Source organism: Equus caballus, chromosome 9 (assembly GCF_041296265.1).
Source record: "Equus caballus isolate H_3958 breed thoroughbred chromosome 9, TB-T2T, whole genome shotgun sequence".
NCBI classification, from domain to species: Eukaryota; Metazoa; Chordata; class Mammalia; order Perissodactyla; family Equidae; genus Equus; species Equus caballus.
Window position 1 is genome coordinate 19,107,954 of NC_091692.1, and position 24,767 is coordinate 19,132,720.

The window sequence follows — 24,767 nt, forward strand, 5'->3', positions numbered from 1 at the left end:
AGCAAAAGCTCACCTTATGCTAGATAAATGGTTTTTGAATAGTACCACCAAATGGCAGGATAATTTTAGACTTCTAAGGATGGTGAGGATATCTGTCTATTCACAATAGTACCTGGTATTTTCATTGTGCTTTTCCATAAGGGGCTCCACGCACTTTGAAAAAATGATCTCATTTCTCTTTACAAAATCTCAATGAGGCAAGAGCTTCAGTACATGACAGATTGACACAGTAGAAGCCTTCCCCTTGTCATTCCACCCAACTGTCCTTTGAGGTAGCTGGGGACTCCACTTTATCAGCTAACTAATGAAGTATGGCTGTACTAATGTAGGAAAAAGAATGATGTAGGGAAAAAGAGGCTTTATTCACAGAAAGATTCTATGAAAAAGATTTATAAATAGACATAGGAAGAGACTGGGATAGGTCTGTGAGACTACTATTTATGATAATTCTCTAAAGGAATAAAGAAGTAGAGATGCTAATAACTTCCTTCCCAACTTTATATCCCCTCTTAGAGAACGTCGTCCCTTTTCCTTCCTGTAGAGTTGGATCCTACAGTCCTCGCTAAATGGTAGTGGAGGTTTGTGATTCCAGATCTCTAGTCAGAGCCAGCTAGACTTGGGTGAGCATCTAATCCATCTGGATCCATTAGATCCTTCTCCAGGAATTTGGAATTGGGACATCGCAAAAGCTGGAAAGTGGATAGGAACAAAGATAGTTTCCCTTTTCCCATCTCTGTCTACCTTTCTGGGACCATGGGGTTTCCCTCTCTGAGCTGTAAGTTGGTTTTGAAAGGCAGCCTTGATGGAAAACAACCTAAGTATCTATCAACAGGGAACTGATTAAATCGTGGGACATCTGTGTCATGGAATGTCACCCAGCACAGCAGTGTGAAAAGAATGAAACTTTATGAACTGATCATTCTTTAGAATGATCTCCAAGATATATTACTAAGAGAAGAATGAAAAGTACAGGATAGAAGTGATAGTGCACTACCATTTGCATAACAAGAAAGGAAAAATATCACATATTCTTAGACCACTTACATTTAATATAATTATTACTATGTAAGGGCTTGAGTCAGTGATTTATTATTTGTTTTCTGTTTGTTTCTTCTGTTTCTCATTCCTCCATTTCTCTTTTCTTGTCTTTTTCGTGGGGTTATTTGAACATCCTAAAAAATTCCCATCTTGATTTACTTGTAGTTTTTTGGAGTATATTGCTTTGTATAGTCTTCTTGAGGGTTGGGTATATATATGTTTATATATATGACATCACAATCTACTGATATCAATGTTTTACCACTTGAGTGAAGTGCAGAAACCTTACTCTCATTTAGGTCCCATTATTTTCCCCACTTTTAAATATCATTGTCTTGAGTATTAGATGATGTTATAATTTTTATACCAATCATCATATATAATTTAGAAAACTCATGAGAAGGATAGTCTATTGTATGTATCCCAATTTAGGCGTTTTTCATTGTTCTTTCTTCTTTCCTGATGACCCAAGATTCCTTTCTCTATCATTTCCCCTTTTTTGAAGAATGTCCTTTAGCCATTCTTTAAAAGCAGATCTGCTAGTGATGAATTCTTTTATTTTTCTTTCACCTGAGAATGTCTTTATTTCCCCTTAATTCCTGAAGTACAGTTTCATCAGATATAGAATTCACAGTTGACAGTTCTTTTCTTTTAGCACTTGAAAACCGTTGTGTCACTTCTTCTGGCCTCTATTGTTTCAGATGAGAAATCTGCTGTCATTTGAATTGGTGTTCCCATGTAGGTATGTATTGTTTCTTGGTCTGCTTTCAGGACATTTTCTTTGTTTTTAGTTTACAGAAGTTTAATTATGATATGTCTTGGCATTGATTTCTTTAGATTTATCCTTTTGAGATTCACTCAGCTTCTTGATCTGTAAGTTTATATGTTTTGCCAAATTTGGGGAATTTTCGGTCATTATTTCTTTGAATACTCTTTCAGTCTTACTCTCTCCCTCCTCCCCCTCTAGGACTCCAATGCTATAAATGTTGGATCTTCTGTTATGGTCTCACAGGTTCCTGAGGCTCTGTTTATTTTCTCTCTGTCGTTCAGAATTGGTAAATTCTATTGATCTCTCTTCAACTTCACTGATTCTATCCTCTGTCATCTCTACTCTACTACTGAGCTCATCCAGTTAGTTCTATTATTTCTGTTATTTTTTAGTTATATAATTTTCATTTGGTTCTATTTCTTTGCTGAAGTTTCTATTTTTTTCACTTGTTTCAAGGGAAATTGTAATTGCATGTTGAAACTTTTTTATGATGGCTACTTTAAAACACTTATCAGATAATCCAATATCTGGTTCATCTCAGTGTGGGAGTCAGATGACTATCTTTTCTCATACAAGTTGTGATTTTTTTGGTTCTTTGTACAATGAGTGATTTTAATCTGGACATTTTGACTATTATGTTAGGAGACTCTGAGTCCTATTTACGTTTTCTATTTTAACAAACAGTCCCTCTGTGTGGATTTAGCATACAGGTCCTAGCCTACTTTTGTGAGCTGTGGTTCCAATGACAATCTAATATTCAGGTCCCCTATGGTGCTATTTTGGTCTGCTTTGTTTGTCTCCTGCCTCTGGGGCCCCCACTGGGCTTTGTTGGTACCAGTTGAGAAAGTAAAAGGAGCTGTCCCAGGCTAGGTTGCCTCGTGCCTTTAGGTGGGCAAAGGGAATCTCCAGGCTGCAGGGACAAAAGCACCTCCTGGGCTGAGTTTTTGTTGTGGCAGAATCCCCCTTGTTGATGTCCACTGTCAAGTGAGGTTTCTGGGGAGAAGAGGGGTCTCAGGCTGGTGGGAAAGTCCTCTGGCCGGTTATTGCTAGGGGAATGTTCAGTTGGGCCCCCTTGCTGTTTCTGCTGGGCGTGCCTAGAGTTGTTGGCAGGACTCTTATTTAATTTGGAGGAAGAATAGGCTACCTGGCTGCCTTCCATCGCTGGAGAGGGTGTTGGGAAAGGCCAGGCCGGGATTACCTTCTTTTGGGTGGGGAGTCATAAGATGCCCTGCTACTGTGTTGTTCTTTGGTCCTGTGGTCACTAACCATTTCATCTCATCTTTTGACCTTTCAGGGTTCTCTTTTAGTTGTCTCTTGTGTTATTTCCAAGGCTTTTAGTCATGCTTAGCAGGGAGGAGAAGGGAAGGACAAGCCTACACCATCTTACCCAGACCAGAAGGTCTCTATATACATTTATATAGGCATAAGATCTCTCTAGAAGGATACGCAAGAAATTGCTTTCCCTGGGGAAGGAATCTGGGGGATATGAGGTAGGAGGGAGACTTTTTTGTATACCTGTTTGTGTGTTCTCATTTTAATGAGGTGAATATATTACCTATTCAAAAATAAAAATAAAATACAAAAGAAGAAAGATGCTTCTAATTCAGCCTTGTTTTCAAAGAGCACAACCAAGGATTACAACATAGGTCAAGGAGCGTATGGATTCAACAGTTGGTAATTTTATTAAATTTCACTGACTTTTAATTTCACTATATTGTGACTGCTTTGATCCAGATCCCTGAATATAAGAATTATATTCTCAGTGGATTTTAAGCCTGCTCATACATTTTGAATAACTTGCAGAATACAAATGTGTAATTTAGATAGAAGTAGATGCTTTTGGCAGCATACTAGTACCCTAATCAGCTGAAAAAATAATATTTGTATGATATTAAAACAAAATTAATAGCCAGACACTGATTACATGAAAAGACTTTATGTTGTAATTATTAAACTTGCAAACAACTCAGCATAATTAGTGCCTTAATTAGGATATGACCTGAAATTTTAGCTTACAAAATTAATAAAGGCAATTAAAAGTCACATTTGTGAAGTAAAGTGGGTTTTAAAACTTACAAGGTATTTAGATATCACCTTTTTCCTCCTCATTTTGGGGAGCATCTTTGTAGGTATTAAGCTTAGAATGCAATTACTTTGATTCCCACCCTCTGCCCCCAGCACAATGTCTTAGCCTGAAGCCTTAAGTAGAGTTTAGTGACCCTCAGCCAAGGACATCCACCCACGGGGGGCTGGGCAGCTCCCAGGCACACTCCTGGATAGCTCTAGGGCGAATGAAAGAGCCATGACTTGTTCTGTCACCAGCACCTTAAGTGAAATATAATCTAGAAGATCAAACTAGACTTTGATCAAACTCTACCATTTTCCCAGAACTATTTGGATCCAAATGGCAATTTTACCACTGTCATTTATTCTTCAACGCGTGCTTCTTGAAGGCATTTAGGTCCCACAGCTTATTACATGATGAAGGTTCCAGTCCGAAGCCAAAGAATTTTCCATCAGTAGATAAAAATGGAGAATTCAGTAAATTTTGATGGGCTAGTGATTTGAGAAAAAAATGAACCTGGAATCCTACCTTCATTCCTCATGTCAAAATAACTCCAAATAGATCAAAGATTTGCTATAAAAGCAAAATCATAAATGTACTAGAAGGCGACATGGATTACTATTTTTATAATATTATCAGGAGAGGCTTTTTAACTATGACAGATAAAAGAAAAGCCATAAAGGAAATGACTATCAAATTTGCCTACTTAAAAATTCCAAACTTACATCAAAAGAATCCACAAAAAACTGTAAGTTTTAAAAGTCGAATTCAAGGCCAAATCAAGAAGTGACTGATTAAAATCTGAAACTTTCATCTATATTTTGATTCATTTTTCCTCTAAAGGCACAGATTTCCTCCTCAATAAATAATTAAATAATTATAAATATGCATCATCATTTATGCACAAGGATAGTAAGTAAAGGGAAAAATTAAAAGAACTTACATATTAAAAAATAGCTCATAAAGTAATTAAATTACAGAATAGCCATATGCTGCAGGCATTAAAAATCAGAATATTTAACAACACAGAGATATTTTCGTGATAGGACCTTGTTAAAAAGAAAGACAGTTAGAGAATATAGACATCTAATTTTATTTTAAAATGTTTTATCTAGACAGAAAAAGAAAGGAAAAAGTATCAATGATAACTATCACTACAGGTAGAATTATGGATAAATGTTCTTGACCTCATTTTTAGTAATTTCTAAATTTTCTACAATAAAGAAATTATTTTTGTACTTGATCCTTTTTAAAAAAATTCCTTGGAGCTTTAAAGAAAAAGGTATTTAAATTTTCCCTGAAAATAGCTAACTTGGAACTAGATCAGATACAAAAGCTCAAAACTAAAGACTTCAAAAGTTTAGTGTACAATACAGCAATTGTGATAAGCCCCTTTTATTTTTTTAAAAAATCCCTCTACCAGATTCAGTGATGCTCTATCATATGGGTTAAATCACAGCTGCTGGTTATTCACAATGATCTCTCGCTCTCTGACTCTGCAGGCTTAGAACACAGGCCGCCCTTCTCCTAAGGCCCAGCATCACGAGAGAGTTCTTTCATAAATCAGTATCATCTTGTCTATTTTGCCAATGTTGTAGAACAGGGAACACGAGTTCCAAAACTCTGATTCCCTGATCTTAGCAGAAAGCTTATGCCTTTAATTGGAGGCACTTGCCAATCACAAAGTAACTATCACTGGTAGTACAGAAAACGTCATCACTGAGCTCCCTCTGTACCTGTAGGTTTTCTTAATTTCTTCATTTGATGCTCCCTTCTGCAGACCAAGAATTTCATATAGACCTTCTCCACATGTTGACATAGTCCGCTGTCTTTGGTTAGGTATGTTACATGCCATTTTCTCAGGCTGCAAAACCAAGGGGAGGAAATAGCCATGAAGGTTATGCATCCTGGATCCCACTTGCTAAAGAGGAAGAGAGCTCATTTCTGACTTTTTGTAAAATGACAATCTGAAATATAGTTGTGTGCCAGCTGCAAAAGGAGGGGAGAAAAGGGTTAGGAGAGCCAAAAGTAGAGCTTCAAGTCAGGATGTTAAAGGCCACAGGCAGCCATGCAAATGGAATATGACTTTGCCCACATAGTTAAATAGAAGCAAAATGTTGTCTAAATATTCAACTAATTCAGAATTGTTGAGAATCAATCCTTATAGGTCAGGCATATGTAGTTTTTTTTGCCAAAATTTTCATAGCTCCTTTTTTGTATGTTTTCCAAATTTAGCCAGCAAGGGAAGTAATTATCCTTTTTACTTTGACTATTGGCCTAGTCATTGTTAGAACAAGAATTTAAAAAAAAAAAACAAAAAGGACTTTCTGTAAGTATCAAAGGAAAGAATCCTGGTCTCATCTGGGAGCCAGGGTAGAAGTTGTCTGCAGCTGTGGGATACCACAGTCCCCACAGTGCTCATGAGCTCTGCACCTGAGCTAGCTCCTTTCCCTGTGGCCTGTCCAAAAAGGGTGGAGCTATCCCACATGCCTCCTGCGTTCTGGCTCTAAGGGGGACACGCAGAGAAGCAAGGACACCTGGGTGTATTCCTGCACCCACCACTTAACCTTTCCAAGACTTATGTCTTCACTTGTAATATAAGGATAATTAAGCACATATCATAAGGATATCTTAAGGATTTAGAAATAATGCATACAATATACACAGGACACAGTACATTCAAAGAAAAAAGTAACTATTTTTATTAAATGCAGCACAGTGTGTAATTCAGAGATTGCACTGTAGTCAGACCCTTTGGGTTGGAATATTGGCCTTGCCATGACCAGCTGCGTGACCTTCCCTATCTGTAAATGGGAGACAAAAATGTGCCTAAAATCATGGAGCTGTTGTGAGGATTAAATGTTAATATATTAAAAAATAAAAATGGGCACCAATGTTCATAGCAGCATAATTCATAAAAACCAAAAGGGTGGAAGCAACCCAAATGTCCATCAACAGATGAATCAAACTGTGGTATGTACATACAATGCAATATTATTCAGCTATAAAAATAAATGGAATTCTGACACATGCTACAATATGGATGGAACCTTGAAAATATTATTTAAGTGAAATAAGCAAGTCACAAAAGGACAAAAATTTTACGATTCCTCTTGTATGAGGTACCTTGAATAGGCAAATTCAGAGAGACAGAAAGTAGAATAGAGGTTACCAGGGCCAGGAAGGAGTGGGAATGAGGAGTTATTGCTTACTAGGCACAGAGTTTCTGTTTGGGATGATAAAAAATTTCTAGAAATAGATAGTGGTGATGGCTAAATACTACTGAGATTGTACTTAATGCCACTGAATTTTAAACTTAAAAATAGTTAAAATAGTAAATTTTATGTTATATTTTACCACAAAAACAAAACAAGAGACGTAAATAAATAAAAACTTAGATTGCAAATTCCTCTAATCAGAAGTTCCTTGAAAATCATTGTCCATCTCTTGGCTTTGGGCCTTGTGTAGCAAGTGCTATAAGAGTGAATGAATGTGAATGAATGAATATACAGGGCTCAGGAGATGGTGTCAGGGCTGTGGAGACACTCATGTTCAACACAAGGAATCCCTGGTGACAACAGTGGCAGCAGCAGAGCCAGATGGGCATGTCCAGATGGTGGGTGGGCTTGGTTAGAGCCAAACTCTGCTCCCACTAGGCTCATGACCTAACCAACACGGGCAAGAGCAGAGCCCACTAGATGTTGCCTGGTGGGTCAGGGCAGTCTTAGAGACCCCTGAGACCCCAACAGCGAGTGCTTGTGGTCCGAAGGAGTTCAATTATGAAGAACGATGTAAAGAACTTCAAAATGTTTTTGTGAGCCTTTAGCTTCTTGAGGGGAGCAGGGAAGCCAGTACTGAAGAAAGTCAGACCCCAGGCAAAAATCGTGGAGCCCTGAAGGCACCAAGGACAAAACTGGCCTGCCTGAGTGTGCCATCCTGTGAGGACAAAAGCTCCTATTGTGGCATGGCTGCATTGTCCCTTCCTCAATTAGCCTCCCAGGAAAGTGGAGTCTGTGGAGGCCAGAGGGGCCCTAGTCCCAAATTGCTGGTTCACACAAGGATAAGAGGAGAAGGAATCCTGATTTTGCCTGCCACAAAACAAAATCTAACAGAAGTCCATACTGACTGGCAGCCACTCAGTAAATTGCAGCACTTATTTCATTACTGCTCTACTTTACCTTCCTCACTCATCACAATTTCCCCAGGGAGTAAGCAATTTCAAGGCTTGGGGCTGTGTCATTCATCCCTACATTCCAGGCCTGCAGCTCAGCCCTATCTTGGATTACAGTCATGTGCCGCATAATGATGATTCAGTCAACTGTGGACTGCATATACAACGGTGGTTCCATAAGATTAGTACTAGGTGTATAGTACGCTATACCATTTAGGTTTGTTAAGCACACTGTAAGATGTCTGCACAACGACAAAATCACCTAAAAATGCATTTCTTGGAACATATCTCCATCATTAAGTGATACATGACTGTATTCACAATTGAAGGAAAAATTGCCTGAGTAACTGACACCCTCCCTACTTTGTTTCCTGTCCCCTCTCCCTTGCTGCCACCACACACTCATGCTCAGGATACTGATGCTCTGCCCCACACATTCACCTAGTGGTTCCAAATAATACAGGCAACCGGCAGGCTTCTCACAAGTCACACTAAATGCCACACATGTGAATGGGATTTAGAAAGTAGAGATTTCTGTTTGGCTTAGTGGACAAGGAGTAGGGCCACAGTCATCATGCTTGTCTCTCTGAGATTTTAAGACCTTGCTGAGTAGTGAGATCCTCAGAGTAACTAACTAAGAATGTATCAGTATAATGGTTCATATCCTAGGACTGTAAAATATGGAATTAGAGGTCATCTAAACCAAGTTATCAAATGCCTTGTGAGGCATTCAGGCCAGAGACCATTGCAGTAAACAACTTTACTTTTAGCCTATTAGCTGTTGTTTTTCTGGGGAGTTCTTAGGTCCCCATAGCAACATACGCTTTTCCTGAGAACTGCTTCAGTCTTACTTGATCTCAGTAGAGTAGACCAGGCATAGGTACCTGGCCCAAGCCAGGCCAATCAGAGTCCTTCCCTAGGATTTATATATATATATAGGACAATCTCTCAGATGGTAAAACCTGTAAAATCTAAAATTTGGGTATTGTTGGCTGGTCTGAAATGAGAGAGATTGAAACTGACTTGCAGAAGAGGAGCAGCAGCGGGAGATGAAGAGAGAGCCCCACTGGAGTTCAGCTCCCTGGTTCCGGTTGTTTCTGGATGTACTTGGAACTCTTCCCCTCTCATAGTTTGTCAATCAACTCGTCCTTGGATTACCAATAAAATTCCTCCCCATACACAAATTTACACACATTGTTTTTCTCTTGAGCAAGTTTTAACTAGATTTTGATCACAGTCAACCAAGACTCCTTAGTGTCATATACCCTCTCAATTAAACACCAGTTGTAGTTCCCTGAACACCTCCAAGCCAAGCTAATCCATTGTGGATTTCTCTTAAATCACTGTACCCACTCTTCCTTTAAATTGAATGTGGCTTCCAAGTACTTGGGAATTAATATTTCAGGGAAATAACAATGATATTCTAAGATATTCAAACCAAAGAGATTCAGATGTATTGTGTAGACATCATTAGTATGGCTAAAAGGAGCAGTGATAAATCTGGGTCAAGACAGTTTCACAAAGAAAGTTTGTGGAGAGCTGTTCAAGAGAACCAAGAAGAAATAAAAATATGGCAAATCATTATCTTTGCTTTATCTATTTTTCTCTACATTCAGCATTCAAAAAGACGGTTTCAATTTGAGGGGAAAAAATGTATTCATTCTTCATTATCTATCTCATGAAATAAGAGAGATGTCATGGCTCCCATAAATCAACAGATAGTCCTAAAATCAATTTTAACAAGGCACAGACATGCACAGTTTCCACAGTTGTGAGCATCATGCTCTATGACCAGCTTTGATTCCTTCCTACTTGGTCCTGCTGTCACTAACCTGGGAAAAAGATTTACAAGTTACTGAAGATAATCTGCTAAACAGATGATGATAACACCCACAGCAGACAATTGAGTTATTTATTCAAAGCCTGCAATGAAGACCAGGTCTTTAGGGAAATTGGAGACTAATATGGGATACAAAACTGCAAGCCAAAAATGAAACTAGTGTTCAGAGGTTAAACAGGTACTGAGTACAGAGATCGAAATGAACAAGAAGGAATCTTCTGGAGGCCAAGGACTCCACTTTGTGCCACCAGAGGCCTAGCATCGTACCTGGCACATATTAGGTATGTGATAAATGTTTGATGGGTACCTAATAAAAAAAACAAGTGGTTCATTTGGATGGGAAGGTTAGGGAGAATTTCAGAGAAGATGAAATCTGAGCGAATAACAATACTACCACTTGTTTCTGTAGAACTTGGTGCATATTTCTATTACAGTCCTTGTAGCTAAGCCTAACCTTAGATCTGGTTGGACTTGGTGGCCAGTGACTCTCTTGATCATCAATTTGCATATATCAACATGAAAGAGGACTTCTGGGTTTGGGGGCTGAAAGAGGAGGGAGGACGTTTTGATGTTTTAACTGGGACATTTTTTTCCCAAGGTTGCCGTCTTCAAAGTTATCCCAGGTGTGGACTAAGAGAGATGGGGTCAGTTGGGGGCTACCTCCAACCCCTTCCAGAAAATACCCCTAAAAATAGCTTAGGATTCATCCTTCCCTCTCCCATGACCATCCCTCTATACCCTCCTCTTCCCCATGAAAGAAGGAAGGCAGGTCCCATCTCTTAAATAGTTTCACGCATAGAAACTCACACCCAAGTAGACGTGGTAACTGGCTATTCCTTTGGTTTATGTATTTTTCCAAATCATCTCTTCATTTAGAAATCTAATCACACTGTAATCTATTCCTACTAAGTGAAAGCTGGTAGCTAACTTGCTTTATGGTGTGGATTGAACAATATTCAGAATGAGTTGTTATAGAGAGTTTGGAAATTGTTTATTGTCTGTTTCACCTTCTTTGCCCTATTCCAAAAGATTTTCTTTTAGACAGATAACATCTCTTAATTAAATTAAATTTTTGAAAAATCCCATTTACATCAGTATTGGAATACAAGAAAAAGATAGTTGATCAATGGTTGGTCACTGTGGTTAGTAGCTGGCTGACTCAACAAACTGAAACGTAAAAGGAGCAAAAGACAGCAAGGTTGCTCTCTGTGCATGAAGCAGCAACAACCTGCTACTTTTTCTGTCTCCTTGCTAAGCTAGAAACCAAACTCTTTATATATTATTGATGTAGGTGACATTTAGTTTCAAATTCAATAGAGTAACACATTGAAATCCTTAGTTGTTTTAATGGGTGAAAATAAAAATATTATGCCCTGAGAACATACTAACTACAAAGTAATGGTCAAAACATCCCCTAAAAACTGAAATAACCTTAAATAATGGAGTTATACCCTTATTTAATTCCTTTCATAAAATATAATTTTTATGAATTCTTTTTCTCTAGCCTTTTGAATTCTAATATTCCTGTGCAAAATTCAAGTCTTTATTATTTATTCATAGTCTCTCATTTATAAGCCGTTAAATGGAGGAAAAAAATGTTGTCGTGCAAAGCTAAGTCATTTAATTTTGATCATCCAGTACATACTTAATCTTCTGAACTTAAATTACTTTCTAGCTGTATTACAACCCATTTATATCATAATTTCTTAAAGCATTGACCGCCATACAATCACCACCAAACCACATATGGCTCACCTGTCCTTGAAAACAGATGTAACTGGAAGAAGGTTCAGCACTCCAATGATGGGCATCCGATTCAAAATAAACACATATTTTAAAGGTTCTAATACCAAGAGTCCTACAAATTTTTCATGTTGACGTGAAATGTTCCTTTCAAAGCAAAAGAAGCTTCACCTCTATGTATTTATTTGAATTCTGAGAAATGGAAAAAATCAAACTATGCCTTTCTTGGCAGGGTCTCTTCACAGCTGAGAAAGAGAATGTGGGCAGGAGAGACTAGCATTAAACACAGCAAAAACACTTCCAATGGCTGTGATTGGGGAAACTGATAACACACTTCACTATTTTGTTATTACTTCTGTAATTCCTCATAGAAATCTATTTATTGGAGCAAAATCTCTTTATTCAAATAGTGTTGTATCTGAAAACTAAATATCTATCCAAAATGCTAATCCTATGTTTTAAAGTAATAATTCTCCGTAGCTTGATTACTTATTTGCTATTGAAAAATAATTATCTCTCCATTGCACTGGTGCATATATAAACAGCAACCTGAAGATGAGGGCAACTCAGAAATGTTACAAAGAACCCACAGTACCTGTTCCTATAACTCCGACTCTGTGTTCTCAAACAGGAACAACTTGCTGTTTTCAACTGGTCTGGAAATAGATGTGCAAAGCAATAAAAGAAGGCAACAACAAAATGAGCTGTTTCATGCCTCCTCCACTGTTTCAAAGCAAACGGCTACTCCTTTCCATTGTTCACATGCAGGGTTAAGCGGGTCAATGGATTCAAGTTACTTTTCATTTGTTATTCTATCAGCCAATTGGTTATCCCTCTGGAAAACATAACAAAGAAAGAATAAAACATGCATGACCATAAAGGTTGCCGTTACAAGGCATCCAGTGATACCAAAATACATGCTACATTTATTTTGATCGTTAGTCAACTAGTGCTTGGCTCAATGAAGCGCTATTATGGAGTTGCCTCCAGGTTTCCACCACAACTTTAAGAAAATACGCTAATTTGACATGCCAAGTGGGTCCTTTTATTTTTTTATTGAGATGTAATTGACATATAACATTATATTAGTTTCAGGTGTACAACCATAATGATTTGGTATTTGTATATACGGCTAAGTGATCAACACAGTAAGTCTAGTTAACATGCATCACCATGTATAGTTACAAAATTTTTTCTTGTGATGAGAACTTTTAAGATCTACTTTCTTAGCCACTTTCAAATATGCAATACAGTATTATTAACTATAGTCACCATGCTGTATCTTATATCTCCAGGACTAATTTATAACTGGAAGTTTATACCATTTGACCATCTTCACCCAGCCCCCACTCCCTGCTCTGGCAACCCTCAATCTGTTCTCTCTGTATATATGCGCTTGGGGGTTTTTTTGTTTGCTTGTTTTGGGTTTTTTTGCAGGGAAAGATTCGCCCTGAGCTAACATCTGTCACCAGTCTTCCTCGTTTTTCTTTCTTTTTCCTCCCTAGAGCCCCAGTGCATGGATGAATATCCTAGTTTTAAGTCCTTCTAGTTCTTCTATGTGAGCTGCTGCCATAGCATGGCAACTGACAGACAGGTGTGGTTCTGTGACTGGAGAAAACACCCGGGCCGCCAAAGCAGTGATAGCGTGGAACTGAACAACTTGGCCATCAGGGCTGGCTCGGGGTTTTTAAAAATTTCACATGTAAGTGAGATTATACGGTATTTGTCTTTGTCTGACTTATTTCACTTAACATAATGCCTTCAAGGTCCATTCATGTTGTCATAAATGGCAAGATGTCCTTCTTTTTCATGGCCGAATGATGTTCTTTTGTATATATATGTACCACATTTTCTTTATCCATTCGTCCACCAATGGGCAATTAGGTTGTTGCCATATCTTGACTATTGTAAATAATGCTGCAATGAACATGAGGGTAGATATCTTTTCGAGTTAATATTTTCATTTTCTTTGAATAAATACCCAGAAGTGGAATTGTGGGATCATATGATAGTTCTATTTTTAATTTTTCTATAGTGTTTCCACTGTTTTCCATAGTGGCTGCACCAATTTACATTCCCACCAACAGTGCACAAAGGGTTCCCTTTTCTCCACATCCTCACCAACACTTGTTTCTTTTCTTTTTGATAATAGTCATTCTAACAAGGTGTGAGGTGATACCTCATTGTGGTTTTGATTTGTATTTTCCCAATGATTAGTGATGTTGAACACCTTTTCATGTATCTGTTGGCCATCATGTGTCTTCTTTGGAAAAATTCTATTCGGATATTCTGCACATTTCTTAATCAGATTGGTTGGGGGGGTTTGCTATTGAGTTGTATGAGTTCTTTATATATTTTGGATAATAATCCTTTATCAGATATATTATTTGCAAATATTTTCTCCTGTTTGGTAGGTTGCCTTCTCATTTTATTAATGGTTTTCTTTGCTGTGCGGAAGCTTTTTAGTTTGATGTAGTCCTGCTTATTTATTTTTGCTTTAGTTGCCTTTGCTTTTGGTGTCAAATCCCAAAATCATCACCAAGACCGATGTCAAGGAGCTTACCACCTATTTTTTCTTCTAGGCGTTTTATGGTTTCAGGTCTTATGTTCAAGTCTTGAATCCCATTTTGAGTTGATTTTTGTGTATGGTGTAATATAGAGGTCCAGGTTCACTGTTTTGTGTGTGGCTGTCTAGTTTTCCCAATGCTACTTATTGAAGAGAATGTCATTTCTTCATTGCATATTCTTGGCCCCTTTGTCATAAATTAATTGACCATAGATGTGTGGGTTTATTTCTGCACTCTCAATTCAGTTCCATTGATCTTTATGTCTGCTTTTATGCCAATACCACACTGTTTTGAGTACTATGGCTTTGTAATATAGTTTAAAATCAGGGAAGGTGATGCCTCCAGCTTTTTTCTTCTTTCCTAAGATTGTTTTGGCTATGCAGGGTCAAAGCAGGTTCTTTTAAATTTTATTTTCTTTTTGTTCTAAGGCTGGTACTAATCAATTGCTTTAAAATTACTGAAAAGACCATGTAACATTAATAAGGGGGAAACTGTAACTGCTTACTACGTTAATCCAACTATTTTCATATCTGAACATTTTACCCTAATTTTAGTCAAGAGGCACTGAGTCACAGTGGTGACTGAGATAGTTTTAAGAATTAAAAGATCTCTTGTTAAAACAATGCACAAATTCTCATATAAAATAAAAGGTCACATGAGAGAATAGCTCCTTTGATTTCAAGTAAGATTCCCACAGACAGAAAAGGTCTTATATGAGACAGGTGTTATTCCTGAAATTGGCACAGTGGGGTGTGGCTCCTGAGGTTGAAGGCAGAGTTTAAGTGTGCTGCTTAGTATGACAGGCAGCAGAGCATAGGGCTATTTTGTGTGACTCTTTCAGAGCACTCTCACCTCTAAATGGCATTGATTTTTTTTGATACAAAGGAATAAAAGGCTATTTCTCCTAGATCCTGACTTCCAGCCAGAGTTTAGGAAGAAGCCCATCATCAGGCAGAGAAATAGGGGGTGGGGAGGAAAATAAGGATGCTTGGAACTAAATACCCAAGTTCCAGCATCACTTCAGCTTAAAGACAATGTCCATTGGTGAGATGAAAGTAGTTGCTATGTTAATATCATGAAATTATGAGTGACTTTTTAAAAAAACTGTAGTTTAGAGTTTCAAATTCAGTTTAATATTTTTATCAAAAATCCGTCATTATTGCAAAATTAACCACTTTCTTCTTAAATCATTTTTTAGTTTTTAAAATACTGAATAAACCATGAGGTTTAAAATTTTTTAGGTATTGCAAAATTCTTGGGTGAAGTAGAACTGTAGCTGTGTTTCAAAGAGAAAACACAGTTTCTTATTCATCTAGTCATTCAACAATTAGTCTCCTACTGGATCCAGGTACTGGGCTAAATAGTACAATTATACTGGTAAACAAAACCAAACACAGACTCCAGGTTTGTGGGTCACAGAGTTACAACCTCCCAAGAATGAGAGACAGTAGCTAAATGATCACTCAAATAAGTGTACAGGTGAGGCTTTGCAGAGATGTTACAAGACCACGTAAATCTGTGGGACAGAGGGAGATCAGAGAAAGTTTCCCTGAACAAAAATAACCAAGGAGAGATCTGAAAAGAACTAGATGAAGGGGTCACTGGTAGAAACAAAATATATTCTAGGCAGGTGGAAGAGCATGTTCAATGGCCCTGGGTGCTTAAATTGGAGAAATAAAAAAGACATGCTGACATGTGCTCTCATACATAGGATGTCAGCACATGCCTATCCTTATATGACTTCTGATATATCATCTAAACATATAGCCAGGGATTAATGGGATCATATTCCACTTAACCAGGTGAGGCTTTCTAGAAGTGGTGAGTTTCAAATGATGTTTGCAAAAGGAAATAACTCATGGCAAGCACATCAATAATTCCTTAATGCAAAATTCACTCAATGTATTGTAAAAGTATCATCAACGGAATCGTTCGAGTTTGAAGGGGAGTGCTTAGAAGTGGAACCAGAGTGGCCTTTCTGTGAGGTAGAAAATTGGAGATAGAACTGTGTGTGTGTGTATGTGCGGGGGGGAGGGGGGGTTACATGCTAATTTTCCTTGTTTATTCTATTTATGGAGTCTTCACCATTCCCTTAAGGTGCTCCTAGAGATCTTTTATATCCCTCTCTAATTACCACGTAGGGTTAGGGTTATTATGAGAAATGAGTAGTACATCAGCACAGAATCTGCAATAGGCAACAGATGAATTTGAATATTCAACCAAAATAATCTAACAATCATAAAAATTAGAGTGCATAGCCTTTTATTCAAATTTCATAACTTGGCAGGTGCAAACACCACTCATTTTGAACATGTGACATGCAAGGCACACAGCCCCAACAAATAAATCTTAATCTAAAGAGTCCAACACGATGAACAGTGTTGCTATTGTTGTTACTGTTTTTATCACATCTCTACATTATGTTGTTATTATTACAATATATGGAATTAAGGCCATCACTTTGTAAATTTCAAAGGGAAGAATCATCTGGGCAAGCTTCATTCTGTTAAGTCAACTTAGAAAAGAAAAAGACAGGTGATTGGTGTGATCGCATAAAATGAAGAGGCTGTTGGCTACTACACCAGTGATATCTCACACATAACTACCAGAACCATCCTGGCATTTCTGCTATAAAATCAAATGTTCACATGTTTCAGAAGAGCAAAGTGGTTAATTCGTATTATGTTGCATAATTTTCTAAAGTAAAAAAATGTCCCTTTTAAAGAGAAGTTACAAAGGGGATGGAATTTTAATAGGTCTAAATCTATAAATATGTAGAAAGCACAGGATCCTAGAAGGCTGAGGGGGAAGAACTAGATGGGAACTCTTGCTAGAATCACTTGGAAAGATTTTAAGAATTCTGAAGCCTAGGCCCTACCAGATTATCCCAAAGCAAAATCTCTCAGAGGGGGGCCAGGCTCAGGCACTTTGAGGGCTCTGGGTGGTTCTAAACAGCTGCCTGGGCTGAGAGACACTGTTCACCACTTCCCTTATCCACCAGGTCTGATGGGCAGAGTTTCCTCAGTTAAGTAACATGGAAAACACCTGCCAACCAAGCAGCTTTCTGGAGGAATTTTCCATTCCTGGGCTTCCTAAGAAAACATTTACTTAAGATAATGGCATTTGTGTGACTTAACACAAAATAAAATTTGGCTTTGCATAGTTCAACTCAGGAAGGAATATCCCAAAACAACAATCCTGTTTCTTAGACTTTAGGCAACTCATTTTGAGCCAGTATCTTCTCTGTAAAACAATAATAAAATACAAATCCTTTTATCTCTCAGACCTTTTATCAAATGTCTACTACAGTATTGCAAGAATTAGAGTAGGAACTTTTATAAACACAGATCTAATGACTGTTTTCTAGAATTGGGGTTTGGGTAATTTTTAAGAAGTTATCCTCCTTGCCTCCCAAAATCAGAACAGAGTACACTGGAAGTGCTTTAAGAATTTGAATGCGGTAGATTTCAACCCAAATCTATAACTCATCAGTGGGTAGAATGAGTTATACAACGAATGGAAATTGCTCCCCTATTGTCATATAGTTCGAGGCACTATATTGGGAGCTGTGACAGACTCAGTGGTGGTGGTGATGGTGATGATGATGATGGTAACTAACACATTAACTAGCTTGTCTCATTGAAATCCTACAAAAGTATATGGTGGATACTTTCATATCCTTATTTTACAGAGGAATATGAGATTGGAGAGGTTAAATGAATTACCCAAGGTCACCAGCTAGTAAGCAGTGGACCCAGGCTTTGAAACCAAGCTGGCTGATTCCATAGCCCAAGCTCTAACTCACTACAGATCTTTGCTTCAGGACCTTACAGTCTAATTCCAGGGCACTACTGGCTTATATTTCCTTGCTTATCAATCTGTGACTGAGTCAGATGATATATGAGTTAAAGCTCAAGAAAAAAATTGGAGAAATGGCTTTGTCGATGCAAATTATCCATAACCAATCTATAAATCAAAATTGGGGTTAGTTTATTATGAGCCAGATCTGAGGACCAGCCCGGGGCCTTCCTTCTCCAAGGAAGGAAGGGTACCAAAGAAGTGGGGTGTACAGAGTGGTTATATACCATCCTGGAACAAAGAGCATACATCACTTATGATAGGAATGTCCCTTTTACACTTGTCATGAGATGCTTAGCTGGCACCGCAGATTAGTGGTCAGCAGGTCAGTGGTCACAAAGTGAGTACAACAGGGTGGTAATTAATCCTAAGTTCCCAGGAAGAGATGCTTATCCTTAAAGAAATGCTGATATAGGGGGAAGTTGCATCCCTATCTTTAAGGGCATCATTCTTGTCTTTGGGACATGGTAAATATTTAAAGCAGATATACAACACATGCTCAACAGGACACGTCAGGCCCTTTTGGAAAAACAAGGACAGGCCAAATTAGTTTTAACCCAAATGGCTTCCTCATATACTCCAATATATCCTATTGCTTTTCATTTATTTATCAGCTTTAAACGAAGAACTACCAATAAGCACATTCATTAATGAGATCCAACTTCTAATTCAGTGTCAAGGACAATATCTATTTGGTTAAGTAAAGCTCTGAATCTGAGACCTGTGTTACTGAACAAATATTGACTGAGTCTTATCCCCTGCTAGGAAATGTAATATGTATTTCACAGGTGTGAAATTCAACCACTTTGTCACTTACTTACAGTAAGCAATTGCTGTAATAAACCAAGGAGGCTTCAGGTCCAATAGAAGTGTTTATTTGACAAAATGTCTGTAAACAGTACCTTGATTCTTGATTTTGCCAATAGTAGTTCCCTGTTCACATTATCCCAAGATGTCTGTTATGTTAGTTAACTAAAAAAGATAGAAGATAAAAACTTTTGCTCAAAGCAAAAGTCCTTTCAATAGGGTTTCCAATACAAAGTGATTGTTCTGAAAATTGTCATCTGAATGTGGCTAAGTAGCCTACAAAACCAACAGAGTACACAGAAACCAAAATAGTTTTCATTCCAATTTGTTTCACATTTAAGTGGCCTAAAGAGATATCTTTATCTTAACTTTAATTAAGCCTCCTTCCAAATGAAGACTCACCTAGCCCAGGTAACAGACATATATTTGAAAGAGAAGGCAATACTAAAGATTCCCTCTAGAGATTAATAACTGCACTTATATCACATTTGATAATTTCTTAAGTGTTTTTAAAGCTGGGTACCTGAGGATTACTGTAAATATTCAATAAGAACATGATTACCCTTCCCTTTGACCTCGTTCCCAACACAGACACAGATGAAAAGGAGTTAATGTCGTTAACTTGCTGTTTTCTTGTTTAACCTGAGGGGTGACTCAAGGGTCACAAGGACTTATGAGCTTGTTTTGCAGAAAAAAGAATATCTTCAAGGAAGTTACAATCGCCAGATAACGAGCCCCTAGCTGCCTGTTGACGCCCAGAAGTCTAGTTGCCCAAGGGCTTAGCTGGAGTGAAAGAAACACAGATTTCCCCTTTGCTTCTCCAAAACTCCTCCTCCCAAGCCCCTTAGCTCTGTAAAATCCCTTGCTTTTTTCTTCTGTGAAGGTGGATTTGAGAGAACCTATCCTCCCACCATCTCATTTTGGCCAATTCAAATAAACCTTTCTCCATCTCCAAGCACTGATGTCTCAGTGATTGGCTTACTGCACATCAGGCACACAAACTTGAGATTAAGAGGCTCAGTATCATTTTCACATGTCATATACATTATTTGATACTCAGTGGCCATTTTAAGAGAGAGAGAGAGCTGTCTAAGGGTGGTCACATGACTCCCCCCAAACATGAAAACCAATAATGAGCGACAAAAAGCTGGAACTGGAGTCCAATCTAAGTACTCTGCTTCTGAATTTTGTTCTTCTATATCCTTGTTAAACAAAAAGGCTGAATTGAGCAATAAACTTATAAACAACAAAGAGAATCCTTTCTTATTAGTGTACATGGCCAGACACCTCCCACAATGGTCACAGGCCTGAGAAGCAAGACAGTCCTCCCCCTGCCTTCTGGGCCCACCACATCAAGCAGATCACAGCCTTGCACCAATCTCTAGTACCCACAGTGGATCTTCTCAGGGGTACATTTCAACTTTCTTGTTGGGATAATGGTAATGACCTTGTGCTCTCTATTATAGATATACATTCCCCCTTCATTTTGTCAAAGTTTTCTCTTTCAGATGAACAGCTGAAGCTAATTTGTAATCAACCCATTAGCACAACCTTTGGTCTGCAAGGCCTTCTTCTATCTTGTGCAGTAAGTGATGCTTTGCTATTGACAACATGCCTTTGCTGAGAACAGTCTCGGTCTCTGCTGAGGGTCACTGGAAGATGCCCACAACCATGTGGCTAAAGCTGAGCTGCTTCTCCTAGGGGTGAAGGCTGTTGACCTTAAACAAATAGACAGCCAGTTATTTCTTTAGTAAAAATGGGTTTATTGGGGGCCGCCCCTGAGGCCGAGTGGTTAAGTTCAATGCTCCGTTTCGCTGGCCCAGGGTTTTGACGGTTCAAATCCTGGCCGCAGACATAGCACTGCTCATCAGGCCATGCTGAGGAGGCATCCCACATGCCCTAACTAGAAGGACCCACAACTGAAAATACACAACTATGTACCAGGGGGCTTTGGGAGAAAAAGGAAAAATTTTTTAAATCTTTAAAAAAATGAGTTTATTCAGGATCAGCAAAGAATTGTAATTTGGGGTCTGCAATCATGGCCAGCCACAAGCAAGTCTCCCAGCAGCAAAGGAGAAGAAACTCTATTACAAAGAACAAGACAAAGTTGGGCGGGCTATTGTAAACAAAGAGTCCATTGGAAGAATTGAGAGTTCACAATGTGTAGTGGCTTTTCACTGGCTGAGTTGTGACAGTCTTTCATTGGCTGAGCTTCTTGTCAGTCAAGAAAAGGAAGTCTTTCTTCTTCCTGTTGGGCTCTGCTATGGACATAGGGCATGGGAACTCTTGACTACAATTTAATGAGGTTTCTGTTTATTAATTTGCCAAGGTAGACAGGCCCTCACCATCACTGTCTAGCCTCCCATAGGCATCCCCAGCTGCCCTACTCCTTCCAGACTCTTCCATGAGCCGTACAGAGTTTTCTGTATTGCTCCAGAAACCGTGACCATTCTGCCGACTGTCCTCACTCCCAGAGGGCATTAGCAGGAGGTGATCCAAGACCATAGACACACAGGCTGGTAAGCTGGCCACTGTCACCAGAGCCTCACTACTGTTGGGGTAATAACTGTTAGGACCTCTGCAGTCCCTCCACCCTCCTCACAGGGGTCTCCTCTCTGTCCTCTCTGCTCTCTCAGAGGCAGGCCTCACTTCCAGATACTAAGTGGAACAATGTCATGGAACCAGTTTGCAAGGACTGGTCCTGGAATTAACAAACTGGGTCCCTACACAAGGTAGCTCTTACCTGGGACACAGTTCAAATCCTCCCACAGAGCTGACCAGAACCCAGTCTCAGGACAAGTGGGAGGGTGAGTGACAAGTGCTTCCCCACAGAGGAAGCTGCAATTCTGCCCAGCGCCCTTCTGTGGAATTCCCTGCCCACCCACCCCCCACCCCCGCCCGATCCCAGGGCTTGGACATCCAGCAAGTGGTCTCAAAAGCCGTCTCTGTAACTTTCTTAGAGGCTTGAGCAAAATAGTCAAATGAACAAATATTTAATTCAGCATTTGTACTCACATTAAAAAAAATTATCGGTTGCCAGGATTTCAGTCTTAAAACAAGCACACCCGCTATTCAATATGCCTGTATCGCCCTCTGGTGTTCAAAAAGAAATCAACTGTGAACTGTAGTTTCCACTTCAAAATACTCCTCACCCCAAATCACCCCTGGCTTTCAGTATCCCTGACGCCTCTCCCCCAGCCACCTGAGAAGAATTGCCGAGAAAAACACTCACAGAAACACTAGGGTGGGGTAAGCCATGTCTGGAAGGGACGCCGCCCTTTGCTTGCATTCTTCTGAAGCTGAAGTTTTGCAATAGTGTCGAGTACAAGTCAGTTGGGGGATCTACATTGTAATCTCACAAAAATCTGTTTTTGAAGCTTCTGTCTGAAGGGAGAAACTTGGAGGCAATTGTTGAACTTCTGAGGTCTCAGACCCAACACCCATTGGCTGGTCCAGGACAGAAGACCTGAGAGCTCCGGGGAGCAAATTCATAAACAGTGAATAAATGCCTGCTGGCTGCTGTGGGCGGGGAGGCAAAGGCCAAGAAATGTTCCCTCCTCTCGGGCGCGTTGCAGAGGTCCCACAGTGACAGGTCTTAGTCAGGTTTTCCATGGCCAGCAGGGAGGGGTGTTTTATTTAAAGACGAACACACATTCCGGTCTGAAATGGTTCCCCCAGAGCCACACTCAGCAACTTTGACCGCTGAGGCATCTGAGTTTACAACCTCTGGTTACCTCCTAGAAGAGAAGGCAGCATGTCTACACTTAGAAGCATAATCCACAATGCAAGACAGCTAACAAGAAGGGACAGATGATGGTGCAGAAAACTCACACTGGAGGAAGTAGGAGGAAGGGTTCCCCCGGGAGCCAGAGCACAGGAAACAGGGACCTTCCCTTCCAGGTTCACACTGGGAACTTCCACCTGACAGCATGACAGGTGTATCAGTTTCCTAACGCTGCTGTGACCAGGTGGCACAAACTGGATGACTTAAAACAGCAGAAGTGTGTTCTCTCACAGCTCTGGGGGCTGGAAGTCCGAAGTCAAGGTGTCAGCAGGGTTGGTTCCTTCTGGCGGCTCTGAGGGAGAGTCCATTTCACGACTTCCTCTTAGCTTCTGGTGTTGCTGGCAATCCTTGGTATCTCTCAGTCTCTGCCTCCATTGCCACGGCAGTCTCCCCTGTGTCTGTGTCTTCACACAGTGTTCTCCTCTCTATGTGTGTCTGTCTCTGTGTCTCCTCTTCTTAGAAAGACACCAGTCCTACTGGGTGCCCCTTACTCTAGTACAACCTCATCTTTTTTGTTGTTGGTTTTTTTTTTGAGGAATATTAGCCTTGAGCTAACATCTGCTGCCAATCCTCCTCTTTTTGCTGAGGAAGACTGGCCCTGAGCTAACATCTGTGCCCATCTTCCTCCGCTATATATGGGATGCCTGCCACAGCATGGCCTGACAAGCGATGCCATGTCTGCACGCGGGATCACAACCAGTGAACCCTGGGCCGCTGAAGCAGAATGTGTGAACTTAATTGCTGCGCCACTGGGCCGGCCCCCCAACCTCATCTTAACTTACATCTTAATTACGTTCTCAAGGACCTTACTTCCAAGTAAGGGTACATTCACAGGTACCAGGAATTAGGACAAATCTCTCTTAGTGACACAATTAGACCCACAACAACAGGACCGTAAAGTTGGGCAGATTTGGAGGTTATATTTAGGCCTATTCAGTGGTGTGCTGGGAAATGTTTAACAACTAGATTTCCAGGAAAGGAAAAGTCCTAGTTTGTAGATTTCCATCATGTATAACTATTCCTTCTCAGGTCTATTTCAAGCTACCAACATGACACCTAGCTTACAAAATTCCAGAAAATTTAACAATGTGTGGCCCTCATCCACTGGTACCAACTGCCTCCATCATGCCACTGGGCCTATTATATTTCAAAAAAAGGTCAGTGGCTAAAAGGAGCTATCCATCATAATTTGTTTTATATATTTGCATATTGAGGCCAAGATGCCTCTACAACTTTTGATTACCTGTATGTAAAATGACTAATTTGTATATAATTCATATCAAATTTTGAATCTGAGCATGCCTCCAGGCCGTTCTGCTTTCTGGGCCTCCCTTACCATGAAGTAGCATCAGCATTCTCCTCTTAGTCCTTCCAGACACTCTGGCCCCCTATCTTTGATGTCCTTACCATCCACAGGTACCCTGTCATCTCCATGGCTTTTCCCAGGTCTGAAAACTTACCCCTATTCTCTCAGGACCCTGGCACTTAGTTCTCACTCTTTCCACCCCAAGTCCTGTCACCGACCCAGGGCTCTTTAGCTCCCATGTGGTCCTCCCAGCCAGCATCCTCTCTCTCATACCTCTTTGGCCTACTTAGGCAAACCTCAATCTCTCAAACCTTGAACTCCAGCCTTGCACTCTCTGCCCACCATTGCCTACCTTGCCAGCTAACTCCCCTATGCACATGGCACTTACATCTCACTAACTTCCTGGGTCCCCAAATCTATCAGCCATGTCCCTTTCTTCGACACTTTCCCTCTTCAGCTTAGACTCCAGCATCACCATTGTAACTATTCTTTTGCCAATACCCCTCATTCCTTCCACCACCCCAGCCAACATTCAATCGTACATCCACTGGTGAGGTGAATGTTGCCACCACAGATCTATGGTCTCCAATCCCAGCTGCAACCCTGCCCTGCACCTTCTGTGGGTCCAGGGAGACCCTAGTCCTTTTACCATTCTCTACCACTCTCCTCCAATCTCCTACCTCACCTCCAGCAAAAGACTTTATGTCCTACATCACAGGAAAAAATACAGAGAGTATTCTATTGTTAACAAAGTATTTTCACATAGGTTCATTTGACCTACACAACAACTGGAACAGGTAGGCAGGGAAAATATTATTA

General features: G+C 39.8%; 1 protein-coding gene across 5 annotated transcripts in view; it reads right to left on the reverse strand.

Moving 5' to 3' along the window:
* DNAJC5B (DnaJ heat shock protein family (Hsp40) member C5 beta) overlaps nt 1-24,767 on the reverse strand; it is an 88,541-nt gene that overhangs the window by 51,025 nt on the left and 12,749 nt on the right. The window contains exons 1-3 of one of the 5 annotated variants that reach the window (XM_023648527.2): nt 22,091-22,379; nt 12,222-12,461; nt 5,609-5,736 (exon numbers count right to left, since the gene is read on the reverse strand). In XM_023648527.2, the coding sequence (XP_023504295.1) occupies nt 5,609-5,727 (119 nt within the window). In that variant the 5' untranslated portion in view covers nt 5,728-5,736; nt 12,222-12,461; nt 22,091-22,379. Of the gene's footprint in view, nt 1-5,608; nt 5,737-12,221; nt 12,462-22,090; nt 22,460-24,767 lie in introns of those variants that run through there. The other 4 variants (XM_005613089.4, XM_014728010.3, XM_023648526.2 and 1 more) reach the window with 4 other exon arrangements.